The sequence below is a fragment of the Anolis carolinensis genome, chromosome 2 (assembly GCF_035594765.1).
Source record: "Anolis carolinensis isolate JA03-04 chromosome 2, rAnoCar3.1.pri, whole genome shotgun sequence".
Taxonomy (NCBI): domain Eukaryota; kingdom Metazoa; phylum Chordata; class Lepidosauria; order Squamata; family Dactyloidae; genus Anolis; species Anolis carolinensis.
The window spans coordinates 20,238,125-20,260,850 of NC_085842.1; the positions used below are offsets into that span (position 1 = coordinate 20,238,125).

Below are 22,726 nucleotides of genomic sequence, written 5' to 3' on the forward strand. Positions count from 1 at the left end.
CTAGTACTGATATAGATTACATGGCAAGTGGCTGAAAGGGAGGACAGGATGCTGCAAGGACACATGAACCGGCCATAAAAGTCAATTGCCCTGGGCTCTGGTATGTGGGAAAGGGCAAGCACCAGAGATTTTGCGTGATTGACGACATTGTAGCTAAGGACAGTAGTGCTAGACTCCCGAACAATCAAGATGTATTTTCAGGTCCTGTGTGTCTTGGCGTATTCTTTCAAGAGATTAAACCCATAGCAATGCAGTTGGAGCAAATAACCCTTAAAGATAACAAGCATCTATTAATTCTTTGGAGAAGTCACATACTCTCAGCCCAGCAAATGTGAGGGACTGACTATATTAGAAATTAGGCCCGTTTTGCTTGGACAAGTGAGACTCTACTGTAGTCTCATTTAACAGGAAATTCTTCATTTCAAATGACCACATGGCGTAATTGCTGGCAATCAATCTTTCAAAAGGCAGTCCACTTGCTTGAAATGCTATTGCCATGTTTCTTCAGCCTCAATTTAGTCTGTACTGGGCTAGACTGGGTTATACTGTTCTATACTGTGGCCATCTTGGGCTCATAACCTTTGTTGGGTGAGTGGGCTTAACAACAAAAGACCCTCCTCATAAATGTATAGCAGGGCAACTCTTCAGCAGCGGCACGATCCAGCACCAGTAGCCCAAAGTGATGAAAGAAACATCCAATGGAAGATTTTTTTCCCCCGGTCTCAGAAACAGCCCTTCTGTTGGCTGAGAGGCCAGCTGAGATGTCGGTCAATCACAGCAGGAGGACGGCTTTTGGTGGGAGGATTTGCCGCCTGTTTCCAAAAAGGAAGGACAGGGGAGAGATCTTCAGCCTTCTCTGCCAAAGGGGTCCCTAAGACCATCAGAAATGTGTTTTCTCATGGGTCTTGGACACTGACCCCCAGGTTGAGAAACACTGGCTTGGAGGAAATCTTGCTTTTTAAGAGAGCTTCTTGGACATTCTGCCCAGAAAGGCCACAAACAACAGGATGTCTGGAAGGTAGAAAAGTCTCACATTTTCAAATCCTTGCAGTCGGGACTGGCTCTAAAGTTTATAATGTGTGCTTATTCTGTGTGCACTTTATTGCTTTTAGGCAAAGAACATGGGGGAAAAATACAACTTCCACAACCCTTATATACCTTGGTGCCATCAAATCATAGAGTGAAAAGGGTAACTTCATTACGACGCTCCTAGAAATTGTTAGATGGGAAATGCAGAGCCAGAGGTTTTGGGTTTTTTTGCTATCAAGTCAGCTTCCACTTATGGCAACCCTATGAATGCAAACTGTCATTGAGTCTCAGTCATCAGCAGCAAAAGTCAAAGGAAGCTGGACAGAATAGAAGTAGTCTGGTTAAATGGAAATGAAAGAAAAGAGCTGGTTTTTAATATACAGTAGAGTCTCACTTATCCAAGCTAAACGGGCCAGCAGAAACTTGGATAAGCGAATATCTTGGATAATAAGGAGGGATTAAGGAAAAGCCTATTAAACATCAAATTAGGTTATGATTTTACAAATTAAGCGTCAAAACATCATGTTATACAACAAATTTGACAGAAAAAGTAGTTCATTACGCAGTAATGTTACGTTGTAATTACTGTATTTACGAATTTAGCACCAAAATATCACGATCTATTGAAAACATTGACTACAAAAATCCAGAAGCTTGGATAAGCGAGACTTGGATAAGTGAGAGTCTACTGTACAGCAATGGTTTTTAACTTCTGGTCCTCCTAGTGTTTTGGACTTCAGCTCCCACAATTTCCATCAACTGCTAAGCATTTATCCTACTTTACCTCTCATAGTTGCATCCTGTGGAATCCTGGGATTTGTAGTTTGATGACAATGTTATAAAATGAATCACAGCAAAAAGCTTAGGGATGTATTCTACAACACTCAACATGTGTTGAAAACGAACATGGCACTTGTGGGGAAGGAAAGCCAAGAATGGTAAAAATGACACAGAGATCTTTGATGACTTAGAGCAAGCCAACTTGTCAGTGGAAAGGGGTCGAAATTAGGTTGGCTGCAAATAGGATTGTAGCACCTCATTTCCCAAGTAACCTTTAATTAATGACAAAGTAGGTTTGTTGTGTGTTTTCAACTCGTTCCAGATTTAGGGCAACCCTATCAGTTTACTTCTCAAGGTGTTGTCTAAGGCTTTCATGGCCAGAATCACTGGGTTGCTGTGAGTTTTCTGGGCTGTATAGCCATGTTCCGGAAGCATTCTCTCCTTGCATTTTGGCCACATCTATGGCAGACATCCTCAGAGGTTGTGAGATCTGTTGGAAACTAGGCAAGTGGGGTTTATATATCTGAGGAAGATGGGAGAAAGAACTCTTGTCTGCGGTCAGTGGTTCTCGGGATGTCTGGTAAGAACACTTTTCCTCTGGGTGGATCTTTGTCTTTACTTTGGTGGCTTGTTCTTGGCCTTGCAGCTCTTCCGATATCTGTGGTGGAGTCCCCATTGGCCTGGAGAGCGGTTTTCTTGTCAAGATTTATTCAAAGGGGATTTGCCTTTGTCTTCCTGAGGCTGAGTGTCACTTGCCTAGTCACCCAGTGGGTTCAGAGACACAGTCCAAGATTCAAACCACTACAACACGCTTTCTGAATTCTTTACCTCTTTGCTTTCTACCAGCCTTTCTTTTTCCTCTCTTCCCTCCATCCTTCCCTCTTCTTTGTCCTTTTCTCCTTCCTTCCCTTCCTCTATTCATTCCTTTCTTCTCTGGCATGGAGGAAGCAGCAAATAGGTGCACAAAGGTAGTGAACAGGCTCGTGGGCAAAAAGAGCAGCTGGGAGGCCTGTTAGACAGAAATGGCACAGCATTTCTAATCATATAAAAATACTGTTTGATGAACATGTGATTGAAAGCACCCTATGGGAATGTGGCAATGGTGGAGTCACCATGTGAGGTGAGGTATATTACAAAAGAGTTGCATCAGCCAGTGTCCCTCACTGATGACCTATCAGCAGGTGGCTATATAAGTTGAAAGAATCCATCTTTCTCTCTCCTGTGTGACTTGGTATGAGTATCTGCCTACGTTGTATGTGACCATTTGATGACTGTTTGCAAGTACAAGGAAAGCAGACCTGTGAATCCCGTTTGTACATCTGTATACAATGCAATGGCACAGATTAAAGCCTCTTGAGATATTGGATGAAAACGTGAATCCATGAGTTAACTAAAACAGTGTAGATAAGATCAGATGCTGACAATTGGACTCTGCTGATAAGATGGGGTGAAGTACATGTTTTTCCTATGAAAGGACTCTGCTGTATTTATGCTTGCTTCTGGGACATTTGCTATCCAGTTTGCAGCAGTTCGGGGTTATGATTTGGAGAATATAAATTACTTCACAACCAGCAAATCCTGCGACCAAGGGCTTTTGCAGGCCACATGTTGTGCAGGTCTGGCTTGGGAGAACCCTTTTCTTCCAGGTCCCCACTGGGGCATGAGATCACTGGGTGGGCTCAAGGATCCTGTTATACTATTTCAATTTTCAGTGTTGAGGATGTATAATGTTTTTCATTCACTCAAATATAAGTATACACCCCCATTATATACTTGGGTCTATCTTTTCAGGGTATACCACAAAATGGTTTTTCATGGGAGGGTTGTGTGTTGTGATCAGGGGCAAATCTCACCAATGGCCAAAGAGGGACTCGGTTTAATACTCACATTTAACCTCAGGATAAGTCCACCCAGGAGCTTTGGGCTCATTTTTTTTAAACTAAAAATTCTACACAAGTATACGGAATAAGTAAATGATAGTTTGAAAAATTAAGAGAAAATTCACCTTGGAGTACCAGGTTGCTTCTTGCAAGCTTTCAATAATCAACTTTTCCAGTTTGATTTTAGTCATGGACTGGGGTTGCAAAGAACAAATGGAACAAACTCTTTTGGATAAAATGCATTTTATTGGGGTTTCCCTTGTTGAACTACACTAAAACAGCAACTGATAATCATATCCATAAAAGAGGGGAAAACAGTACAGTACACTATTAAGTAAAACTTTGTAAGTAATCCCACCCATTGACTTTCCACACTATGTGGGAGGTTACTGACAATGATCAACAGCAATATGTAATATATCTTGATGAACACATTATTTCAAATTTATCTGGGATCAGATACATGTTGTTCTCCTGGAATTTTAAGTTTTAAACAAGCAATATAAAAAATGAAAGCTACAGACGTTCCTATCAAACTTTGGGGAAAATACGTACATCTATTTTAAATCATTACCTAATTTAATGCCAACTCTAAAGCAATAGTATTTGTATTTCTTAAAGGTATAAAAACTTTCAAATATTTTCCACAGCATAGATTCTGGAATCAATTTTTTTTTCGGCAAACAAGGTTTTCCTCAAACTTCTCCTGGGTCTTCAGGATTGATTGATTTCAGCTCGCCTTCATCCTGGTGACTCAAGGGTGTTAGAAAGGGTGTTAGAGACTCCTCTTCTGACATCTGCTCGCCTTCATCCTGGTGACTCAAGGGTGTTAGAAACTCCTCTTCAAACATCTGCTCGCCTTCATCCTGGTGACTCAAGGGTTGTAGAGATATCTCTTCAAACATCTCCTTGCCTTCATCCTGGTGACTCAAGGGTTGTAGAGACATCTCTTCGGACATCTGCTCGCCTTCATCCTGGTGACTCAAGGGTTGTAGAGATATCTCTTCAAACATCTCCTTGCCTTCATCCTGGTGACTCAAGGGTTGTAGAGACATCTCTTCGGACATCTGCTCACCTTCATCCTGGTGACTCAAGGGTTGTAGAGACATCTCTTCGGACATCTGCTCGCCTTCATCCTGGTGACTCAAGGGTTGTAGAGATATCTCTTCAAACATCTCCTTGCCTTCATCCTGGTGACTCAAGGGTTGTAGAGACATCTCTTCGGACATCTGCTCACCTTCATCCTGGTGACTCAAGGGTTGTAGAGACATCTCTTCAGACATCTGCTCGCCTTCATCCTGGTGACTCAAGGGTTGTAGAGACATCTCTTCGGACATCTGCTCGCCTTCATCCTGGTGACTCAAGGGTCCTAGAGACTCCTCTTCGGACATCTGCTCGCCTTCATCCTGGTGACTCAAGGGTCGTAGAGACTCCTCTTCAGATATCTGCTCGCCTTCATCCTGGTGACTCAAGATTTGTAGAGGCTTCTTTTCAGACATCTGTACAGACATCTGTTGCAGTTCAGAGTGAGGGCTCTCACCTTTCTCAAGACTTTCCTTAAGAATGGAACTGCTTTGATACTCGTATTTGCACATCTTTGCCCTGAGGTGGACTTGTCGGTGTCTTGTAAGATTTGCTTCCTTCCAGAAACATTTTCCACACTCAGAGCAAAGGTAGGATTTCTCCTGGTTACATATGCCCAGCTCCTTTAGTAGATACAACTGCCCTTTGTTGGGTTTTTCAGACCTGGAATCTTTCTGGGGTTCCTCCCCATCAGCTGATCCCCTTTGCAGAAGTGGCTGGGGTTTTGTTCTTTTATGGATCTTCATTGTATGTCGATAAAGACCCGAATTCCACATGAATCTTTCCCCACATTCAGAGCATTGAAATGGCTTATCTCCAGAGTGGAGGCGGCTGTGTGTTCTTAGTTTTGACGCTTTGTTGTAGCATTTCCCGCACTTGGCACATACATATTTTTGCACCTGCTTAACAGCGCCTCCTGCTTTCCCAGTGTCATGATCTTCAGACCTCTCTTCACTATTAGCAGACGGATTGGGTTTCTCTCTTGTGTGGGTTCGTTGGTGTTTTTTCAGTTGTGATGGATAGTCAAAGCTTTTCCCACACTCTGAACAGGCATTGGGTTTATTTCCAGTGTGAGCCTTCATTCTGTGGCTATCAAGCAATGAGCTCCATGTGAAACATTCCTCACAGTCGGGGCACTGAAAGGGCTTTTCTCCGCTGTGGACCCGCAGGTGTCGTCGCAGTTGTGAGGCCCACTCAAAACTCTTCTTGCACTCAGAACACGTGTGGGCTTCCTTCTTCTTATCAGCGCTCCTTGACAGCTCCGCTTTCTTTCTCTCACCGTCCTTTCCCAGAGACAAAGGTGATATGAAACTCTCCTCAGAGTCGGTGTGTTTATACGGTTTCTCTTTGATGCACCCATCTGAAGGTCTTGTTACGTGTTTTGCCTGGTTGACTTTTTCCCCCATCTCAGACCATAGAAGGAATTCCCCTGGAATTACGGTTATTCTTTGCAAAACAGGGACCAGTTTCTTCCCCTTATGGAAGTTTTTTCTATGCAGACCAAGAGACTTACTCCATGTGAATCGCTCCCCGCAATCAGTGCACTGATAGGGTTTTTCGCCTGTGTGGATGCGTTGGTGCTTTTTTAGGTCGGATAACTGATTAAAGTTCTTCCCACATGTGGGACATGTAGTGGAACCAATGTGGACTTGCTGGTGCTGGGCCAGATAGCTTGCCCCGCTGAATGTCTTCCCACACTCAGGAGACACAAAAGTATTCACCTTCTTATGAGACACTTTCTTTCGTTTATGGGTCTTCTTTCTGTGAGAATTAAGTGATGAAGTCCACATGAATCGCTCCCCACAGTCAGTGCATTGATAAGGTTTCTCGCCTGTGTGAAGTCGTTGGTGCTTCCTTAGGTTGGATCCCTGACTGAAGTTCCTCCCGCATATGTTACATGTAAAGGATTTCCTGTCCTTATGGCCCACTTCAGAGAGAGAAGGAACCAGTTCCTTCCCATCATGGACCTTCGTACTGTGCAAATCAAGTGACGAACCCCCCGTGGTACTTTCTCCGGGGTTGACATCTTGAGCGGGTTTCCCTCTGGTGTGGGCACGCTGGTGCTGGGACAGATAGGTTGGCCCGCTAAATGTCCTCCCACACTCAGAGCACATACAGGATTTTGACTTACTATAACTTTTATTTTGTTTATGGAATCTTTTTTTGTGAACATCAAGTGATGAAGTCCACAGGAACCTTTCTCCACAGTCAGTGCATTGATACGGTCTTTCTCCGGAATGGATGAATTGGTGTTGCTTTAAGCGTGAGGGCCGGTCAAACGTTCTTCCACACTCTAAGCACTTGTGCTTATGTGGGCTTTTCAGAAGAGGTCCTTGATTCTTTTCCTCACGATTTGTTCTTTGACTTTCAAAGGATAAACTCAACATGAAACTCTCCCCAATATTGACAGACCCACTCGGCATTTCTTGAGTGTGGACATGCTCATGCTGACTTAGATGTGATTGGAGAAGAGGTGCCGAGTTCTTTTTGTTATGGATCATCTTTTTATGTTCCTCAAGTGACAAACTGTCAGTGAACCTCTCTTCACAGATAGTGCACTGATGGGTTTTTTCTCCCCTGTGGATATTCTGAAGTGTTTTAAGTTTCTCTGGACTAGGGTAGGGATTTTTATTCATTTCTTTTTGGATACATGTATCTGAAAGCAGAGCACCAGTGCTGGTCTTATTCCCACAATGGTTCCTCCGATGTTTATTACATGATGTCATCCATACAAAACGCTTTCCACAGTCGATGCATTCAAAGGGCTTCTCTAGAGATTGTGTTTCCTGATGCTTTCTCAGGTCTGTCTCTTGACTGGAATTTTTTCCACGCTCAGAGGGGTTTTGTCCTTTGTGGATTCTCTGGTGTGCATCAAGATCCAAGGTGCTGTTGAAGCTTGCCTCACAAATACCACACAAATACACCGTTATTTCAGGGGGCGGCAGAGATAATTTGCCGTCTGCGTGGTTTTTCTGATGGGAAAATCTTGTCATGAAACCATCTCCAGAACCGATATTCGGCTTAGCTCCTGTATGGGTCTTCTGGTGCCTTCTGAGGTTCTTCTTGTTACAGAAAACCTTCTCACAAACCAAACATTTGAGGGTCTTCCCTGATGAACTAGACTGCCTAAACGGCACTGAGCCTTTTTGACACTGGGAGCATCTGTACAATTTTCCCCTTTTGTGGATTCTTTTATACAAGTGAAGTGGTAAGTTGTAAGTCTTCCCACATACATAACAGCTTTGACTCTGGTGTGTTTTCTGATTGTCCACGGTTTGATTAGCTTTCATGCTGTCCTTTTTGCTTTTCTCTCCATCCCAGCTCTCAGATACTTCTTCCTGATGAGAAAACCCATCGCCTGTTTCTGGAGACACATCTTGCAACTGCTTTTGTTTGGAAATCCCACCACCTGTAGAAAATAATTTTCCAATTTAGAATTTGCCTCGGTCAAACAAGTAAGTTTACCTTTACCAGCGGACAATTTGGGAGTAAGATAGGGGAAAGAAACAGTACATTTAATCAGTATCAAGAAAAGGTAAATTTTGCGATCCACCCAATTCAAGCTGTTAATTTTACACTACTGTAGTTGTCTGCATATTCATCGAGCAGCATACATAAATGCTCTTTTTAAATATGAGATTCCCTCCTCTCCTTTAAAGGACAGACGCCACAGTGGGCCCTTCAGATCTATAAGATGGCTGAGAGAGTGACACCTTTGGTCTCTGATGGTTCAATGGACACTAACCTTGTTTCATGTGAATCCAAACCTGTGATTTCCAGTGACCGGGGAGCACTGCATCTTCATATTAGTAAATTGTGGCGAACAAGGCCGTATTATAGTGCTCATTCACTCACTGCCAATTAATGGTGTGTGTGTGTGAGAGAGAGAGATTTTCCACCTTTTTTAAGTATCTGTGGTGGGTCCTGGATCCAAAATCCCAATGTTACAGCTAGCCCGTTGTACACTTTGAAATTCTTCTCGATGGACCTCTACCAAAGGCAAAAAACTTACCAGATTACACCATGTGTCAATGTATTTATATCTCTTGTTTTAAGGTTTAATAACTTGTCCTTTTTATTAAAAAGGTTAAAAATCTCAATTGTCCCTGAACATTTGAAGTTTTAACTTTTGCAAATTCGATTATTCACAGATTTGACTAAAAATGTTCCCACTAGGAATCTCTAAGTTCTCTAATGCGGTGCTATTGTAAGAGTCATGCTGGAAGATCTAGAAATACTCGAGAGGTTAAAAAATAGCCTCTTAAATATTTAAATTTTATTTTTTCACTTTCTTTGGGCTCTTGTGCTCCTAATTCCAGCAAATGTGGGCAGCTGGCTGTATAGTTAAAATAACGTTGTCTTGACAAAACTCCTGAAAAAGGACAATTCATTTGTGCATGGGCCAAAAGCTGTAGGGCTTTAAAAATTAATTTCATTTATCTAGAAGCATGTGAAGACGACTTTCCTTTTTTTGGTAGTGGACTCCAACACCCAACACTTCTTCCTATTAGGTATGCAAGCTAGGTCTGCTGTGAGATGTAGCCCTGCATCATTTAGAGCAGTAATTCCCAAAGTCTAATCCTCCAGAAATGTGGTGTCAGGATCATCATATCAGCTTGAAATTGGCTGCTTCATTTTTCCACCATAAATAAGGGAGGTAGGTGCGGGGAGGGAGGCTGGGAACAATTGGGGACAGTAATGTAAATAAGACATCTGTTTTGTGAGGGAAACTGAAACTGCAGTTAACAGACTGTGGGCACAGCCTTTACCCAGTAGGAGGCAGGATGGGAACTGGGGTCTGATATACACAGGAGGTTTGGGCAGGAAAGCTTTAGAACCGTCTTCTTAGGATCGTGGAAAGACTGAATAAACAACTTGTCTCTAGCAATTTATTGTTGTGAGCTTAATTTTAACTCCAAGATCTTCCAGAGTTTGACATTTGGGGCTTCAATTCCCAGAAGCCTCAAATGCCTTGGTGGATTATCAGGAATTAGGGGAACTCAAGGTCAAAACACTTGGAAGACTAGCCTTTGGAAAACACTGATCTAGAGCAGGGCCTCTAAAACTGTTTCCACTTACCCGATTCAGCCCCCACTTGCTCTCATATTACACATTCCCATTTCAAGGAATCCTTACCCGACCAGTCAGTATCAGAGAGGTCTGTATCTTCCTCCATCTCAGATTCCCAGGATGGAGGTAATCTCTGCCCAGCGTCCGATGGGGTTTTCTCCAGCTGTGACAAATGGGGGGATCCTTCTACTTGGGACACGGGTGTCTGCAAAGAAAGGAATGCAATCTCTTATTTATCCCTATCTGCTGGAAAGACTTTATACAATAATAATAATAATAATAACTTTATTTTTCTATCCCACTTCCATCTCCCCATGGGGACTCGGGGCGGCTAACACAGGGCGAAGCCCAAAAACAATAGAACAAATAAAACAGATAAAAACAGCATATTCAAGCAAGTAAAACACAATAAAATCAGACATGAATACAAATACAATACAATACACAGCTTTGAATCTTTAAGTTTAGAGAGCATTTCCCCCTCCAAAATCCATGCCACAGTAGCCAAGGGGTGAACTACACTGCTGTTAGAAATAGCAACCTTCCAAACCTTCACTATTTATTTGTTAATGTATATATTTGCTAATCTGTATTGTATGTATATGTTGCTTTGCCAGTTTGATGACCTCTTTGGTGTGGGAGGGGCTACAGAATGTGATTGTACTGAGCATGTTCCATTTTTGTTATAGGTTTTTTGGACTTCAATAGAAGCAGTTTGCATTTGGACTTATACAGGGACAGTTTACTATATGTTTGCTTTGAGTACAATTATACTTTGAACTATTGATTAAGAACGATATCCTGTGTTCACAACACAGAGAAACCACATCCTATCTATAACCGAACTTCAATAAGAAATGTGTCTGTATGGTGAATTGATACAAGTAAACAGATATGCTATTTTTGTAAAGAAGACTTTGTATTTTATCTCTTGAGTGAAATTTCAAGGGAAAGTATATCATTTTTGGTAACTGCAACTAAAATTTCAATTTCAAAGAAACAACTTTAAAACTCTGCTAGCCATATATAGTTTTGTAGTGGCATATCTTCGTCCTTGGCAGTTCAAAGACATGGTTCTTCAGTTTAACAGCGGAATTACCTGTATGCCATTACATGAATGCTTTTGAATATAACTTGTTCAAAGGGCTGACTTCTAACAAGGTCATGCCTTTTCTTTTGACTAGTGGTTTTCAAAAGGTGGTCTCCATATGTTCATGGAGATTCACATTTGCCAAATGGATATGACATCATTTTTCTTTTCCAATAAGGTTATGATTGCCATTTCCCCCCCAAAAATTGCTGCACTGAAAATGACATGTCTGGCGGACTGATGGGGCTTTTTCTGCCCGTAATGTGCCAGAGAATCACAGAAGTAAACCAGGACCCAAGGGCCATCCAGTGCAACCCTGTTCTGCCATGCAGGAAGACACAATCAAAGCCCTCCCGACAGATAGTCATCCTGCCTACGCTTAAAAACCTCCAGAGAAGGAGACTCCACCTCCACTCCGAAAAGGCAGAATATTTCACTGCCAAACAGCTCTTACCATTAGGAAGTCTTCCTAATGTTTAAGTGGAATATGTTTTCCTATAATTGGAATCCATTATGTCCTAGTCTCCGGAGCAGAAGAGAAGCTTCTCCTCTCCTTAATGGGACATCCTTTCAAAGACCCTTCAGAACAACTTTATGGTTCTTGCCAGAAGTAGTTTGTTCCTTCAGATTTGCTATAATATCTGATTTTTTGCTAAGAATGGGAATATATTCTCTGAGTCTGAGAATACAGGAGCCATGCTGTATTTCAATTGTAGGCGTTACCACCAAAAAGACCAGTTTTTCAATCACCCATTTCTGTTACACATCCCATATATAGACACAAACTCTGACAAGAAATAGTGAAAAACTGAATCTATATCCCAGAAAGCAGTAGCTCCTAACCTTTGGTTCTGATTCTTAGAAGCCTTAGCCAGTTTGGCCAAGACTCACAAACCCTAAGAGTTGAAATCGCAAACATCTGTGAAGTTCGGGAACCCCTGCTCTACAATCCGTTGCTCACTACTTCATACCATTCAAACCCATACCCATATTACTCTGGAATATCACTATGCATATTGGACTTGAAACATTTTAGAGTGCATCTAGACTGTAAATTAACACAGATTAACACTCCTTTATCTGCCATCTCCCAATGCTGTGGAATCCTGAGAGTTGTAGTTTGACGAAGCACCAGCACACTTCTTTTGGCAGAGAAGGCTAAAGACCTTGCAAAACTACAATTCCCATGATTTTATAGCACTGAGCTATAGCAGCTAGTAGTATCAAGTGCCAATTCTACAGTGTAGATCAGGCATGGGCAAACTTCGGTCCTCCAGGTGTTCTGGACTGCAACTCCCACAATTCCTAACAGCCTCAGGCCCCTTCCTTTCCCCCCTCAGGCACAGAAAATAAAGGGGCCTGAGGCTGTTAGGAATTGGGAGAGTTGCAGTCCAACACCTGGAGGTCTGAAGCTTGCCCTTGCCTACTAAAGAATCACTGTGTTGGAAGAGAACACAAGGACCATTCAGTCCAACCTCCACCTATACAGGATCAAAATCAAAGCACCCTCAACAGATGGTTTGTGCCTAAGACGGAAGTAAAGCTGGGTGGAAGATATTCCTTCTTACCTGCTCTTCTTTCACCGCAGGCTTCCAACTGAGCACGTAATCTTCCGCCAGGGAAACAGCTTGGGCGCCGCTCTGCAAATGATGCTTCTTGACCCAAGCCTGGATTTCTGGAGGCAGAACGGTCAGGAACTGCTCCAGGATCAACAGCTCCAAGATCTGCTCCTTGGAGTTTCTCTCAGCCTTCAGCCACTGCCGACAAAACTCCTGCAGCTGGTTGTAAGCGCTCCTCGGCCCGTCTGCTTGCTGGTAGCAAAAACGCCGGAAGCACTGACGGCTCTTCTCTTGGTTCAGGGTGTCGCCTCTCAGGATGGCTGCCTTCACTTTCCGATAATCCTCTCTTTCTTCATCCTCCAGGCTGCTGAAGGCCAGTTCGGCTTCCCCCTTAAGAGTCGGAAGGAGGCGACCCGCCCACTCTTCCTCTGGCCACTGATATGCTTTGGCCACTTGTTCAAAGGAGGCCAGGAAGGCCGGAGTGTCGTTCCAGGGGGCTGGCTCCTGCGGAAAGTGGGGGGCTTCTGGCAGCGAAGAAGAATCCTCCACTGAAGTCAGGAACTCCTGCCACCGCGTTTCCCATTGCTGGGCGGGGGCTTCTTCAGGTTCCTCCTTCACTACGGGGCAATTTCCGCAGTATTTAACTATTCCCTCAGGACCCCCAAAATGCACTACTGTGGGAGGTTGACCGCCACCATCTTCATCCTCGGATTGTACCACCAGTGTACCTAAGAACACAAACACATTTGCCCCTATTAGTTTTGTCCACATTTCACAGGGTGTCTGTCTGCTATGACAATTTTTCAAAATTAGAACTGGACTTCATGCCACTGCATTAGGGGATTTAGAAGAGTATTTGAAAACCCCCAAAGAGCTCAAGGAATACAAAATTTCTGCACTCTCCTACCACAGTGTAAGTTAGGTAAAGGTTTCCCCTGACGTTAAGTCCAGTCATGTCCGACTCTAGGGATTGGTGCTCATCTCCATTTCTAAGCCGAAGAGCTGGTGTTGTCCGTAGACACCTCCAAGGTCATGTGGCCAGCATGACTGCGTGGAGCGTCTTTACCTTCCCGCCAGAGCAGTACCTATTCCCTTTATCTTTCTCACCCAAGTTTTTATCTTTGTACTCATGCGGCCGGCCCTGTTTTTACTGTTTCTTTGATTTGCGATGCAGTGTATATTGTATATTATTACTTATTGTATTGTTTAATTGCTCTATGTTATGTTGTATTTATACTTGTTATATTGTTTGCTCTGGGCATGGCCCCATGTAAGCCGCCCCGAGTCCCCGTAGGGGAGATGGTGGCGGGGTATAAATAAAGTTTTATTATTATTATATTATTATTACCTATTGATCTACTCACACTGGCATGTTTTCGAACTGCTAGGTTGGCAGGAGCTGGAGCTAACAGCGGGCATTCACTCCGCTCACCGATTCGAACCCAAGACCTTTTGGTCCGCAAGTTCAGCAGCTCAACTCTTTAACACACTGTTCCACCGGCCTGAATTATATCAAATATACTCATATATAATTATAATTATTTTATTTGTAGACTGACATATCGTCCCTAAAGGACACAGGGTGGTTTCCAATGTAAATGGCAAACATTTAGTGCCAGCAAGGAGAAAACATAAAAACAAATAAAACAGAACACATCAAACAAAATAAGGAGCCTAATTTTAAACTAAATGACAAACAAAATTAACCAAAGATAAGATTTAATAGAACCCACACCGACATAATTTACCACAGGGTGAAGCAACTATATATAACATCTATATATAAGTTGATCTCATGTATAAATTGAGGGCAGGTTTGGGGCCAAAATGATGGATTTTGATATGCTCCATGGATAAGTCAAGAGAGGGGAAAGCACCAATGCTGCCACAGCAGGGAAGCTGTCCTTGGCCATTCTTGACACAGACATTCAGAAAGTCCAGAAGGCAATGCCACAATGGAGAGAGGGTCGGTGCTTCTTTAAGGACTTCCTAGGATGGACTGGCCTCTTGCCTTTCGCCACTCTATTCAGACAAGTATCTGGTTTGATTTTTAGTAAGAGTCAACGTAGAGCAGTGGTTGACAACCTCTGGGCCTCCAGGTGTTTTGGACTTCAACTCCCAGAACTCCCAGCCAGCTTACCAGCTGTTAGGAATTGTGGGAGCTGAAGTCCAAAACATCTGGAGGCCCAAAGGTTGGCAGCCACTATGAAGAGTATTCAAAATGACCTGTGGATAAATTGACTTTTTTTTTGAGGGGGGGGGGGTTATTGGTTCGGTTTTTTGATAAAATATCTAGACTTATAGATGAGTATATACCTGGCATGGGTAAGCTCCGTCCCTACAGGTGTTTTGGACTTCAACTTCCAGAAATATCAGCCGGCTGTTAGAAATTGTGGGAGTCCTAATAACCTTGAGTGCCCATGTCTGGTATATGCTGTAGTAGAGCTTTCCAAAAATTTCATTTTGATGACATACTTTTTAGACATGCATCATTCCACAACACAGTAACTCATTTACCAAAGATTATCAAAGTTCAGCCACTATACCATTCTAGATCTCCCATTTACAAGAATTCATGTTGGCTTGGATCCTAGGATTTACGATCCCCTCAAAATAATTTTTGCAAGCTATACCAGGCATGAACAAATTTTGGCCCTCTGGGTGTTTTGGACTTTAACTCCCACAATTCCTACCAGCCGGTAAGTTGGCTGGGATTTCTTTTTAAAGGGTTCCCAGACCTTCCCAAACTCCCATGGGACTTTTGACTGAAGAATAATAACTGCTGCGGGAATTGGAAACTGGAAGAAACACCAAAAGTGGAGGAATGGACTGCAAAAGTGGCGGAGGTGGCTGAGATGGACATTCAGATGGGATATCGTCAGTCAAAAGATACCTTCACCTCCCTCTCTATAAGTGGCTTTCCTCCTCTCCATTGTCACCAGCTGACTGTCCACCTGTACATTCTGATTTTACTTTTATGTATACACTGTACAGAAGGCCCCTAGAACTATAAGAAATGTAGAAAAGTCACTCTTAATAATTCATTCTCAAATTGTCCCCCTTAAAATCAAATTACTCCACATTGGGAATAAGGTACCTAGATTCTTAGAAGGAAGGTTTTTAATTGAATCTGCGAATAATCACATCTGTAGAGTCGGCTGTAGTCTGATGTTGCTCATGTTCACCAGGTAAAGCTTTAACTTCTTGACCAAATACCCACATGGGGAAAATATTACCTCTTATCGTTGGATCTGTCATGCACTCAGCACAAGGCCCCTTACAAGGTGATGTCAGGGTGCCGCCTTTTCCATTCAACACAGCCTTTCCAATTGCGATGCCACCGCAGGTAGAAATATGATTGTTTCCTTTCCTCACCTGGAAATTTTTGATTTGTGAAAAAAGTAATATGATTAAAATTAAATGATTTTTTTTAAGCGTGATGGCAGTTTTCATGATGGTCATTATAAATGGGGATTCTCAGGAGAAACGTTCTCATATGTAAAGACAAAAATTATTTTAATTCTACTTAGAATGTTATGGTGTGAAGCTTCCAAATAAGCAAATCAATTTACAATACACGTATCTGCAAGAATCTGCAATTCCAACAAAAAATGTCTCTGTTAGGCATTTCTAGGTTCTTCAGAAAGTGCCACTCTATATTATTCTTGGGCTAGAAGTCCTTTGTTTCAATAGGGTTCATTATCATCTGTGATTTCACGTATCCACACAAAATTTTAAAATACATCACCTGTTATTACATAGAATGGAATGCAGATTTTTTCCATATGTAACAGAGGGTACATCTACACTGTAAAAATCGTGTAGTTCGACACCACTTTGAATGCCATGGCTCAATTCTACAGAATTCTGGGATTTGTAATTTGGCGGGGCACCCATACTCTTTGGCAGAGAAGGCTTGGAAAACTACTACTCCTAGGATTCCATAGCATTGAAGCCATGGCAGTTAAAGTGGTGTCAAACTACATTATTTCTACAGGTTTAGATACACCTTAAGAATATCAATGATATGAGATACTTATGTGGTCTAAAGACTGCCCACTAGATTTGTGCAGAGGCATCCTAACAAGGTTTAGGAAGTAAATGCAAACTATTGTTGCTGATGTTACTATCATTTATTTATACCTCACTTTTTATCTAGTAAAGGAGACTCAAAGTGGTTGTACACATTAATTAAGTCTGTATGAAATTCCTTCAAATATGTTGCTTTAAAATGCCAATATTACTAGTAATCAAATTAGGTTATGATTTTACAAATTAAGCACCAAAACATCATGTTATACAACAAATTTGACAGAAAAAGTAGTTCAATACACAGTACTGTTATGTTGTAATTACTGTATTTACGGATTTAGCACCAAAATATCATAATATATTGAAAACATTGACTAAAAAAATGGCTTGGATAAGTGAGACTCTACTGTATATGCTGGATTTCATATTACAAAATCACAAGTCGAACACTTCCCAAGTGTTTAGTATTGTGTGATTTTTATTACTATTATTATTATCAACATTGAGGCTGGGTGGCCATCTATCAGGGGTGCTTTACTTGCGCTATTGGTGCACAAAGGTAGAAGGGGGTTGGACTAAATGGCCCAAGGGGTCTCTTCCAACCCTCTTTTTTATTATTATTATTATTATTATTATTATTATTATTATTATTATTAATAACATTGAGGCTGTATTTGTTCCCAGTTTGTTTTTTTACTTCAAAATAAAATATGTGCAGTGTGCATAGGAATTTGTTCATAGTTTTTAAAAAAACCTATAGTCCGGCCCTCCAACGGGCTGAGGGACCGTGAACTGGTCCCCTGTTTAAAAAGTTTGGGGACCCCTGAGTCAGTCCTACACATTCACTGGAGTTAGGGGAGCAGGACCTCTGCAAAGTGAAAGAAAAATTGCATTTTTTTTAAAAAAAACAAAAACAAACTTTTTTGACCTTTTTTGGGAACCTTATTTCAAAAATCACATTAAGGTAAAGGTTTTCTTCTGACATTAAGTCCAGTCGTGTCTGACTCTGGGGGTTGGTGCTCATCTCTATTTCTAAGCCAAAGAGCCAGCGTTGTCCGTAGACACCTCCAAGGTCATGTGGCCGGCATGACTGCATGGAGCGCTGTTACCTTCCCGCCGGAGCGGTACCTATTGATCTGGAGCTAACAGCGGGCGCTCATTCCGCTCCCGGGATTTGAACCTGGGACCTTTCAGTCCGCAAGTTCAGCAGCTTAGTGCTTTAACACGCTGCATCACTGGGGGCTCCAAAATCACATTAACCAATTTTTTAAAAATTAAAATTGTGTTCAAGTTTGGGTGAAATCATCTAACCATGCCAACAAAATCTGCTCCATCATTTCTATGTGCACGTGCCTTCAAAAGGCCTGTCCGCATGCAGCAATCTTTTGAATTTTTAAAGCTATCCTAGGCAAGAAACACCCACAGAGGGTTTTGCAAGTTCCTTCCTCCGAAATATAGCCCACGGTTCCTGGTGTTCCTTAGTGGTTCCCCCCTCCAAGCACTAACCGGGGCTGGCCCTGCTTGGTTTCCAAGATCAGATGGGACTGCATGTTTTTATTTTGCTTGCTCAAGTTTCCTTTGAGGTGAGAAAAAGCTGTTGTATTGTCATAGACTTTCACAGCCAGAATCACTGGGGTATTGTGTGGTTTCCAGGCTGTATAGTCATGTTTCTCCTTAAGATGCCAGCCATAGATGCACATGAAACAAGAACAAGGCCATATAGCATGGAAACCACACAACACCCTACTACCCTGTTTCCCTGAAAATAAGACATCCCCAGAAAATAAGACCTAGTAGAGGTTTTGCTGAATTGCTAAATAAAAGGCCTCCCCCGAAAGTAAGACCTAGAGAAGTTTTTGTTTGGAAGCATGCAGGATCGGTAAATGTACATACCATAGATTGTTGTACATGGACATAAAGGTAGTAACAAGAAATAATAATAATAATATTATAATAACTTTATTCTTGTATCCCACCTCCATCTCCTAGAAGGGACTCAGGGCAGCTAACACAGGGACAAGCCCAGCAGCAACATAAATTTACATATGAACAGAAATTCAAAAGCGTAATTTAAAAACAGTATACCAATAAAATATAATATAGAAATTCTTGAAAGGATTCACAGTTTGGCTATGCTGGTTTGTGATGACAACTACTGTACAGTAGATAATAAATTTTCATTTTTAAAAAATTCAACCATAAATGTGAATTCTTCTTTGTGGAAAAATAAGACATCCCCTGAAAATAAGACCTAGTGCATCTTTGGGAGCAAAAATTAATATAAGACACTGTCTTATTTTCGGGGAAACATGGTATTATTGTTGTTGTTTTTATTATTATAATAGGGTATTTAATCAGGCTGTGAAGTCATTTAGGGACTCAGAAACTCCCCCATAAAAATTCATAGCATAGCTTCAGATAGGAAATTTGCAATGCACTCCTATACATATTTATTCAGAAATGGGTCTTTATGGGACAGAACAATAAGTGTGTGTATATGTGCTTTAAAATTATATTGGTCCTTGAATTATTCATACGGTTTTTAGGCAAGGAATACAAGAGTTGGTTTTGCCCTTTCTCTGAAACAGACCCTGCAGCACCTGGCATTCATTGGTCTCCTATCCAAGTACTAGCCAGGGCTAATCTTGCTTAGTGTCCAAGGTCAGACTGAATCAGATGCCTTAAGGCAGTGGTTCTCAACCTTTGGTCCTGCAGTTATTCTGGACTTCAACTCACAGAAATCCCAGCCATCTTACCAGTTGTTAAGAATTGTGGGAGCTGGAGGACCAAAGGCCAAGAACCACTGCTTTAAGGTATTTAAGCTCCTTAGGGCTTTTTAAGAGTACATCTATGCTAACGGAGTAATACAAAATGAAAGCGGCAAACACAGCAGTGACATCTATATGATCACACAGAATGCCCTGAAACCTGGTTAAGGCAGTGCTTATCAGTGGCTTCACAGTTGTAATAGAGGATTCGGGATTTTTAAAACTGGATTACCCAACGCATTTTTGTAGTCAATGTTTTCAATACATTGTGATATTTTGGTGCTAAATTCATAAATACAGTAATTACTACATAGCATTACTGTGTATTGAATTACATTTTCGGTCAAATTTGTTGTTAAACATGATGTTTTGGTGCTTAATTTGTAAAATCATAACCTAATTTGATGTTCAAAGGGCCGGGCTGTGGCGCAGCTGGCTAGTAATCAGCTGCAATAAATCACTACTGACCGAGAGGTCATGGGTTCGAAGCTCGGGCCGGGTTAAACCCCCGACCATTAAATAGCCTGGCTTGCTGTTGACCTATGCAGCCCCGAAAGACAGTTGCATTTTTCAAGTAGGGAAATTTAGGTACTCTTTATGAGGGAGGCTAATTTAACTAATTTACAACATCATAAAACTGCCAGCAAAACACGAGGAAAGGAATGAGGAAGTACAGCCACTAGTGGACAGTGAAGCAACAGCTCCCCCTGTGGCCGGAATCGTGAAGCTGGAAATAGAAATGTTAAATGTCTCTGTGTCTGTCTATATATGTTGTTTGTCTGTTGGCATTGAATGTTTGCCATATATGTGTTCATTGTAATCCGCCCTGAGTCCCCTTCGAGGTGAGAAGGGCTTAATATAAATATTGTAAATAAATAAATAAATTTTCCTTAATCTCTCCTTATTATCCAACATATTCGCTTATCCAACATTCTGCCGGCCCGTTTACGTTGGATAAGCGAGACTCTACTGCAGGGATCCCCAAACTTTTTAAACGGGGCCAGTTCACGATCCTTCATACTGTTGGAGGGCTGGACTATAGTTGGCCACCAAGCAATAAATAATAATAATAATAATTTAAAAAGAGGGTTGGAAGAGACCATTTGGGCCATTGAGTCCAATCCCCTTCTGCCTTTGTTCACCAAAAGCACAAGCAAAGCACCCCTGACAGATGGCCACCCAGCCTCAATGTTAATTTTAATAATAATAATAATAAAGAGGGTTGGAAGAGACCCCTTGGGCCTTTTAATCCAACCCTCTTCTGCCTTTGTGCACCAAAAGCACAAGCAAAGCACCGCTGACAGATGGCCACCCAGCCTCAATGTTAATAATAATAATAATAATAATAATAATGGTTGTAAGAGAAGAAGAGACCCCTTGGGTCATTTATCCCAAACCCCTTCTGCCCTTGTGCCGTGGGGGGCCGGATAAATGGCTTCGATGGGCCGCATCCGGTTTTCAGTGTTTGCCACTTTTCAAGAGAAAAGGCAGAAAATAATAATGTTCATATGTCTTTTAGTGAGAAAAAAGAAGAAAATGGTAATAATGATAGTGATGCTGATTAGGTTCCTTGAGTTGTAAAGAAAGGAACGGTCAAGGGCGGCTTTCGCCAGCAATTTCCTCTGAAAAGGAGCCTCCAATATCGGGCCTCCCATTCAAATACTAACCAGGGCAGGCCCTACTTAACTCCGAAGGTCAGGCAAGACCAGAGGCCTTCACTGAGGCTGATTTCCCAGCAAATCTCTTCAGCATCCGCGCCTGGATGGGGCGCCCATTCTGAGGAAAATCGGGAAAGGTTTTGCGCGCGCAATGGCTGCGCCTCAGGAGAGGCCTGCTGTAATCCGGATTAAAAAAGCCTCCCTGGAAGGGAACCAAAAGCCTTTTCTGGACCCCATCCAGCAGAGAAAAGGTCCCTCTATGCTTTGACTATCGAATTTCCCAGTTTCTCCCCTCAGAATGGGCCTTTTCTCGGCCTTTGGACCAACTCACCCGCTCCTCCATCGTGACCTCCTTCCTCCCGCGATGGCGCACAAAAGCCAACCGCCCTTCCGGAAACCTGGCCTGAAGGGAGGGAAGAAGGATTCAAAATTGTGTGTGTGTTTTTTTAAAAACAGGAAATACGTCAGCGGAAGGAAGCTTTCCCCTTCCGACTTCTCTTTTTTTTCCCCCTACAACTCTATGACCTTTATGTATTTACACACACACACACATTATAAGTCAGAGGCGCTTTGGAGAGTTCAGGTACTAGAAGTGCAAAAAGAAGTTGAGATTTCATTGCAGTTCCCTTTCTTCCTAGGCTGCATCTGCACTGTACAGTTAATGCACTATTGGCACCCCTTTAATTGGCATGGCTTTATGCCAGGGATTGGTGGGAATTGTAGTTTGCTGAGGCTGTAGTACGAGCATGGGCAAACTTGGGCCCTCCAGGTGCTTTGGACTTCAACTCCCACAATTCCTAACAGCCGGTAGGCTGTTAGGAATTGTGGGAGTTGAAGTCCAAAACACCTGGAGGGCCCAAGTTTGCCCATGCCCGCCTTAGTACTTTTCAGCAGAAAAAAAGCTTATTATTATTATGTTTATTGGGTTGCTCTGACTTTTCCGGCCCGTATGGCCATGCTCCAGAAGCATTCTCTCCTGACGTTTCTCCCACATCTGTGGCAGGCATGCTCTGAGGTTGTGAGGTCTGTTGGAAACTAGGCAAGTGGAACGATGTCCAGGGTGGTAGAAAGGACTCTTTTGTCTGCTGGAGGAGGCAAGTGTGAATATTGCAATTGGCCAACTTGATTAGCACTGAATAGCTTTGCAGCTTGAAAGTCTGGCTGCTTACTGCCTGGGGGGAGCCCTTATTGGAAAGTTTTATATTTATGCCCTGCAGGTTTCTCTCCATAGGGAGAGTCAAAGCAGCTAACTTTAAAAAAAAATTACAATGCAATCTAATTTTTAAAACAGTACTGAATATCGTTAAAGGTAAAGGTTTTCCCCTGACGTTGAGTCCAGTCATGTCTGACTCTGGGGGTTGGTGCTCATCTCCATTTCTAAGCCGAAGAGCCGGCGTTGTCCGTAGACACCTCCAAGGTCATGTGGCCGGCATGACTGCATGGAGCACCGTTACCTTCCCGCCTGAGTGGTACCAATTGATCTACTCACATTGGCATGTTTTCGAACTGCTAGGCTGGCAGGAGCTGGAGCTAACAGCGGCCGCTCCTGGGGTTTGAACCTGGGACCTTTCGGTCTCCAGCTCAGTGCTTTAACGCACTTCGCCACCGGGGTTCCTGTATTGAATACCGTTAGTATTTAAAAAACAATTCAGATTAAATACTGTACATGAAAACATAGAAACCCACAACTCAGCAGCCCCTGTCATGATCTTAAAAGCCTTCTTTAAAAGCCTTCCTGGATAAAAAGGATTTGGTCTTTTTGTGTATTTATAGAATT

At 42.3% G+C, this 22,726-nt stretch overlaps 1 protein-coding gene across 1 annotated transcript; it reads right to left on the reverse strand.

Annotated features, from left to right (window-relative positions):
• Positions 1 to 3,915: 3,915 nt before the first annotated feature.
• On the reverse strand, positions 3,916 to 21,413 carry LOC100567167 (zinc finger protein 850). Its single transcript, XM_016997625.2, has 5 exons — positions 21,281 to 21,413; positions 15,728 to 15,866; positions 12,501 to 13,219; positions 9,909 to 10,047; positions 3,916 to 8,181 (listed from the first exon to the last, which is right to left on the reverse strand). The coding sequence occupies exons 1-5, from the start codon at positions 21,290 to 21,292 to the stop codon at positions 4,385 to 4,387; spliced, it is 4,806 nt and encodes a 1,601-aa protein (XP_016853114.2). The 5' UTR covers positions 21,293 to 21,413; the 3' UTR covers positions 3,916 to 4,384.
• Between the last annotated feature and the right edge of the window lie 1,313 nt (positions 21,414 to 22,726).

Excerpts from the sequence above, each read along its gene's own strand:
- LOC100567167 (XM_016997625.2), bottom strand. Across the intron at positions 13,220-15,727 it reads GACAGATCCAACGATAAGAG|GTACACTGGTGGTACAATCC; the intron begins GTAATATTTTCC and ends TTGTGTTCTTAG. Across the intron at positions 10,048-12,500 it reads CTGCGGTGAAAGAAGAGCAG|ACACCCGTGTCCCAAGTAGA; the intron begins GTAAGAAGGAAT and ends CTTTCTTTGCAG.